The sequence below is a fragment of the Sphaeramia orbicularis genome, chromosome 15 (genome assembly GCF_902148855.1).
Source record: "Sphaeramia orbicularis chromosome 15, fSphaOr1.1, whole genome shotgun sequence".
In the NCBI taxonomy this organism is placed as follows: Eukaryota; Metazoa; Chordata; class Actinopteri; order Kurtiformes; family Apogonidae; genus Sphaeramia; species Sphaeramia orbicularis.
The window spans coordinates 28,806,943-28,813,697 of record NC_043971.1 but is presented as its reverse complement, the minus strand read 5'-3'; the positions used below and the strand labels follow the sequence as shown (position 1 = coordinate 28,813,697).

At 40.2% G+C, this 6,755-nt stretch overlaps 1 protein-coding gene across 1 annotated transcript in view; it reads left to right on the top strand.

The window, feature by feature from the left end:
- The first annotated feature begins 1,091 nt into the window (after window positions 1–1,091).
- Window positions 1,092–6,755, top strand: part of arid5b (AT-rich interaction domain 5B) — an 83,155-nt gene continuing 77,491 nt past the window's right edge. The window contains exons 1-2 of the mRNA XM_030155506.1: window positions 1,092–1,202; window positions 1,531–1,785. Coding sequence (XP_030011366.1) covers window positions 1,182–1,202; window positions 1,531–1,785 — 276 coding nt within the window. The 5' untranslated portion in view covers window positions 1,092–1,181. The remainder of the gene's footprint in view (window positions 1,203–1,530; window positions 1,786–6,755) is intronic.

Below are 6,755 nucleotides of genomic sequence, written 5' to 3'. Positions count from 1 at the left end.
TATATGTCGCTGTTGCATGCTCTGTGATCTGTGTGGTGGATAAATGCAGGGCAAAGGGTGCGTGACAGTGGAGAAACAGCACAGCCCTGTGGACTGAGTGGGTACTTTTAACAGGGGACATGAATAATTCCAAACAGCAGATAAAATACAGCTGACACGTACAGCCGGCGGAGACTGAGGACAATGAGTCCATAGAATGGAAATGAAAGCTGGAAGTTTGCGCAAATTATAATAAACACCCAAACTAGAATCACTGAGTCCGGTTTAAATACTGTTTCCAAATACTGCGCTGGAATCATTCATTTAATAGTACATATTAATCAACATAATTATATAAGAGGCTTTAATCTTGTAAATGTGGTAACCGGTGTCAAATAAATATCCCGCTGTCTTCACAAGGTCAGCGCGACGTTTTCAGACGATTTATGTCCGGATAATGGACCGCCTCGTGAATTCTGTCTCGTGACGCCCGCTTTCTAACTCGGCCAATTTTGTCTTTTATGCTCGCCTCAAAAATATAAAGGCCATTATTTCCACTAAACCAACGCGGCCGCCTGTGCCATAGCGCATACCAAGTTCCGCTCAAAGCCAAAGCGGCACCTCACGGGTCCTCCATTACCTTTTGAGGAATCATTTGATAGCCCTATTAACTTTCATGTAACATTGTTTCTTGAAGGCATCCACAGCAAGCGCCTCAGTGTCATTACTGTGAGAAATGTGCTTTCATACAGCACGTCTTTTACACAAGTCCTGGAAGACACCTACTTTCACCAACGCATCAGAACGCGTATTTTGGCGCCAAATAAAGCTTTAACGTGGGAATAATTCAACATAAACGGTGCGTATTGTTTTTAAATGCAGCTATTGTTCATATTTGATCGAAATTTGTTCATATTTTTGTGAATATTACTTAATATTTCGTATGTTTACACGACCACGTTGGGTAAATATGTTCCCAAAAATCGCCAAAAGAGATTTATATCTTTGAATTAATACGTTCATTTTAATAATATTTTCTCTAGTGTATTTTGCCACATTAAGTATTTTCCCAGTACTTTTTAGTGGCAGATACACGGTTTTATAAACTCTACGGAGATATGTCCCTTACAGGACCTTCGGCAATCCATTCAAGCCAGCAAGTTTGGAGAGCGTGTTGAGTTTAATCAATTCATAACGTCGAGATGGAGCCGAACTCACTGAAGGTAACGTTTGTTATCAACCGTCGATTTCTTTTATTTTCCTGTTACGTTAATCGCTTCCTACTTTAAACTGTTCCCGCACGTCTCATCCACAAAACTTTGAGACATTGCATTTAATATGACCACATCTGTGTTGTATGTTAAACATCTAAAAATAGTTCCGTCATACTAATTGTGTGCGCAAAGCTGAGATTTGGTGAAGTAATCGTATCCAGCCGCGCGTAATTACGCGAGAATGTTTTTAATGTTGGTGTCCACTCGACTACGATTTGTTTATTGAACGAGTTGATAAGCCATTCATTAATTTGCCTGTTTTTGTTTTTCTCAACAGTGGGTGGGCTCGTCTTGCGGTTTACATGGACCATACATATTCTACAAAGCCTTTAAATTTAACCGGGACGGCAAACTGAGGATTCTGTCTCTCGGAGACTTTTTCTTCGTCAGATGTAAAGCGGAGGATCCTATTTGCATAGCGGAGCTTCAGCTGCTCTGGGAAGAAAGAACAAGCAAGCAACTTTTATCAAGCTCCAAACTTTATTTTCTACCCGAGGATACACCCCAGGGACGAACAGTCACTCACGGAGAGGTAGGAATATTAACTGTCTGACCAGTGATTCTGCCTGATCGTGGTTTTTCTCGTGTTTATTCTCCCCATTGTTGGCGAACATTTTATTTAACAGCATCTTTACTGCATTAAGACTTGGCCGTCTGTGTGTGTGTGTGTGTGTGTGTGTGTGTGTGTGTGTGTCACAGGCACATTACGCACAGATACAGATGTAACAGCAGTAAAGGGCTGACTCCAGCCGTATGTGTTACCCAGTGTGACTTGTGCAGTTTGTCTGTTGTGTGTCAGCTGCTGAATGTGCACTTGTCCAGCTGTTCTAAAAGGTGTCCGCTGCGCTCTGTGGGGTTAATTGTGTTAGAAAGGGGAAAATCCGCAACAATCCTGCGCCTAGATTGTGTCATTTCATTTCTTGGCAAAGCGTGTCAAATACTGACATATGGGCGGAAATTGCGAAACGGTAATGAATGCATGGGATCAGACTAGCTCAGATCTGACTGAACGATAGTTGTTAGATATTTTGTAACAGCGGCTGATGTTGAAAGGCTCCCCTCCACTCCTAAAGCCGAACCAGTGCTGACACGGTTTAACTCCTCTGCACGCTTTGCATCATTTTCCATGTGGACATTTCCATCCTTAACAATGTGATATTGACAGCTCACATTTGAAGCAGCACTTAAAACGCCTCTGTGTGACATTACGCCGTTGTTGGCACAGAAAAGCAATAGTTATGATTGACTGTGTCCATATGTGGCGCTTGTGATCCGGTTACTTGGGTGCGCTGAATGATATAACACTTTGATTATTGGGAGTAGTTTTTCCTCAGCGGCCACAAAACAAATGATGTGTTGTTGTTGTCTCTCTGATATCCCTCACATAGCGACAACAGTACTAGAATTACCAGCCTGTGCTTTTGATCACTAGATGGAAATGATTCTGCTCTGCTGTTATATTGTTTATGGGGAAGGACAAAGCCGTGTTTGTACTTGACTCTTCCGCCGATGGTTTACTTACATTCTTTCCTCTTGAGTAATAGACTGGCTATCACATTTCCCTTTCATGAGAAAGGTGCCTATTTATTGCCGGCCGCTTACACAAGCTATCATCTTTGTGGCAGATTTTTTTTCTGTGAGCTGGTATCATCTCCTGAAGCCCCCTCGCTTTAGCCTTTAACACGCTGCAATTATTTTGTAATTACTTTAAGTGCATACATCGCCGATTCTGAAGCCACACTTGCGCAATGACATGTCAGCTCCGCCCCTTTCCCAAAGACTTATTTGCATTGCAAAGTGCTTACATTCCAGTCCATTGGGTATATCTGGAAAAGATTATATGAACTACCAAAAGGGCTGCGCTGCAATGCAAATCAAAGTATTTAAGATATTAACCCTTTCATGCATAGTGGTCACTACAGTGGGCAGCTGATCAAAGGGGTTTTCTTGGATATTTATGGATTTGTTGTTTTGTGCATCATCCCATATACTGCAATTCATACCATTACTGGAACTTTGCTCTTCTAGATAAACCTGATCTGCAGTAACATGTTTGAGCGTAAAAAATTGATAATTGTTACTAGACTGAAATAAACAGTTTTGTTTTGTTTGTTTTTTTAAAACAAAAGTTGCTTGTTTTTTTTTGTTTTGTTTTTGTTTTGTTTTGTTTTGTTTTGTTTTGTTTTGTTTTTTGGCATATTATCAGCATGCAGGTGTGTTAAAATGTGAGAAAATATCAGGTTAGCAGCATTAAAAATGTTTTTATTTCATAGTTTTCACATAGTATATCTGTAAATATATGTTTCTTTGCTTCTAAAATTAAACACATGGTGTCTTTTGTAACTCCATGAAAAATAGATTAATAAAAAATCAATTGCATAGATATTTTTTCATGCCTAAAGAGGAATAAACTAGGAATACACTCCAGAAAAAAAAAAAAAAATCTTGATTAAAGTTCTCATAATTCATGCATGAAAGGGTTAAAGTGCAGCACATAGTGATACAATAGACAACTCACCTGCTGCAGTTTGGGTTTGATGTTATGGAGCATATAAGAATGAATTATGCAGCACCTTGAATCAGCACACAGTCCCTATACATTTTTGCGCCACAGACAGATGCATTGCTTTGAAGTTTCTCTCTGATTATAGAATCAGTCAAACGGCACAATAATATAATTTGGGGATGATATGTTTAAGTGCAATGTGTGTGCCTGAAGGCTGACCTAAATTAAAGGGCTTGTCAAACCTCCCGCTCTCAGCAAATCGGACTACTTACTGTGTATTACACAGTGGAAATTGCCCTGACAACTTCAAGTCAGTTTATGACCTTCACTGAGCCCATTCAGATTCTCGCTGACTTTGCCCCATAACACTAATCTGCGCTGCATGAGTCAGCTAGGAACGCTTACAGATGCAACACATAATCCAAAAAACAAACAGGAACTGTAAAGCAGGATAAAAAAAAAAAAAAAACACCCTGTGATATATGGCTGGTTGTTATATTCAGCTCATCGCCTCAATGAAGTATGTGTGAGAAGGTTGTAATAATTAATTTTTAATTGTTGAGGGAAGCAGGGAGTTTATTAACTAACTAATATTAGTCATTTTCTCCTGAATTTAGTAGCATATTAAACAGACTGATGACGGTGGAGTTACACTGAACTGTAAATCTATAATAGTCCGGTTAACAGTCAAGACTTCAAATTAGCCTTGTGACTCATACAGATATGGAGTTGATAACTTGCAGCTATCAGGAAGTGTGCTGTTTTCACACGGTTTTACCACTAAATGAGCACAGACAGCATAATGAGGGAAAGCCACAGGTTTGATATTAATCAGACTCATGTCATGTGCTTTCAGATCACTTTCCTTTCAATATTTTCACAAAACATTAAACAGAAACACTTCCTGACATTTGACATTTAAACACCTGGTTCTATGTTGCTCCCTTTATTGCCAGATTATAGATAGTCTGTATCTTAAGCCTGAAGCTAATGTCCTTAAAATACCAAAAGGCATGACTTTTTCAAGACACAGACATCAGAGCAGCTTTTATTGAACTAGCTCACCAGAATTGGATTACTGATTCACTTGTGTTCTCAGTGCTAAGGTATGATGTAATTTCCTGGTTATTTCTCAGGTATTTGTTTGCTCTCAGCCTCTCCTGCTCTGTGTTTGCCATGTTTTGCTGTGTTGTGCAGTGACAAGAGGAACCAACCCATGACCTACTGTGCTTGTTTTTCTTCTGTCACCGGGTTGGAGGTCAATTCCTTTTAAACGCAGCCAGCTTTAAATCCAGTCAGCTTTGGATGGAAATAAAAATAATGATTGGGTGAATCAGCGTAACTCTCGGCGCCTGTGTTTGCTGAGTCGTTGATAAACAGATCCAGAGAATATTTATTAATCTATTTATTCTGCGTTAATTATTAAGTCCATATGTGGAGGAAGCTCTATTTTTCATTGTATCTCATTCTGACGTGCAGTGTTTACCCCCACCAGTTGAGCTCTGCTTGCTCTTTAAACAAGCTTTGTGTTGAGTTGCTCACCCATTATGACAAACCCTCTTTTGGGGCCTCTGCTCTATTTGTCTGCCTGCAAACTGCCACCGACTAAACAGTCACATGTGTTTTAAAACTCACTGAGTGACATATTATTTCTTCTCCCTCCAAATGGCTCGCCTCTGCTGCTGGTACCGTTTTGCCGGCTCTAATACTTTCTGTTTTTGGACTCCCTATTTCAGGAGAGACCTGCTGTAGATAACAGCTCACCACACAACACCCACTTATTGTATACTCTACTTCAGGTGGTTAATTGCTTATGCTTATCTTATGCTATATATCCCACTTCAGTGCAAATACAGCAAGTTGCTCTTAATGGGAATTCACAACCGCAGAGAATATTTCTGGATCATGTTATATTAATGTGCTATTATCATCACCTCTGATTTCATCTGACCTCTCTTCTCCTCTATTCTGTCCCTCTAGCTGACAAGGCTTTGGCACACACACACACTCACACACACACTGACAGGCTGGGGACTGCAGCAGTAGGCCAGTATTGATTGCTGTGGAAAACACTTTGGCATGCGTCCAGAGCCATTTCTTCAGTACATGGCAGTAGTCCATGCATGTGTTTCAGTGCTTGGAAAGCCAGCTTGTAGGGAAATTAGATTGTATTCATTTGCTGCTTCTTTGATTTTTCCTAAGGGAAAAACCCTGAATGGGTAATTCAGGCATCTGGGATGCTAGTTGAGTTAAGTGTAAGTGGCTTAGATATGCGACCAGCGTTTTGACGGATAAGGTCATTCTGCTGAATGAGTCGGGTGTAAATGTGATATGGTACATTTTTACAGTGGCCATTTTTAAAATCTCCATACTGCTCTGTTGTCTTGGCCAGTCTGTGCAATATACCAAATCTCCCTATTCAGACAACAATGGCAGGAATTTAGAGGTGGGGGGCTTGTGTGTATGTGTGGCGTGTGCGCATGTGTGCCTCCTCCTGCCGCAGAACAAGTCATTAACTCTGAACACTGCCCTCCAGTGAATTCCTCACCATTGCTGAAATAGCATGTAAATTATTACCAGCTTTTTAGGATAGTGTAATTTAAAACCTTTAAAATGGAATACCCACGACTTCAAAGGCTATAAAAAACTCCACTAACATTTCCCATTGGGTTAGGAGTTGTCATTCCAGTGCTTCACTATCTTCTGATTCTTTTTTTTTTTTTTTTTTTTTCATCAAACTGTTTTTGTGTCTTTGCAGCCTAAAGTAATGATATGTTACAGCAGCGCCTGGTTTGTCAACACACAAGAGACTTTTGGTGCTCCTTAGCTTGGTTTTTTCCACTTTGTCATTGACTAACCACTTGAACAGGCAAACATTTGGCTTGATGCATGACTTCAGTGCCCCCAGCTACAGTGGATCGTTATTATAACCTTTGAGGAGAAGGGAGCCACAGACGAGAAGCACTTGCTTAATACTCAAGCCAATATTTTTCATT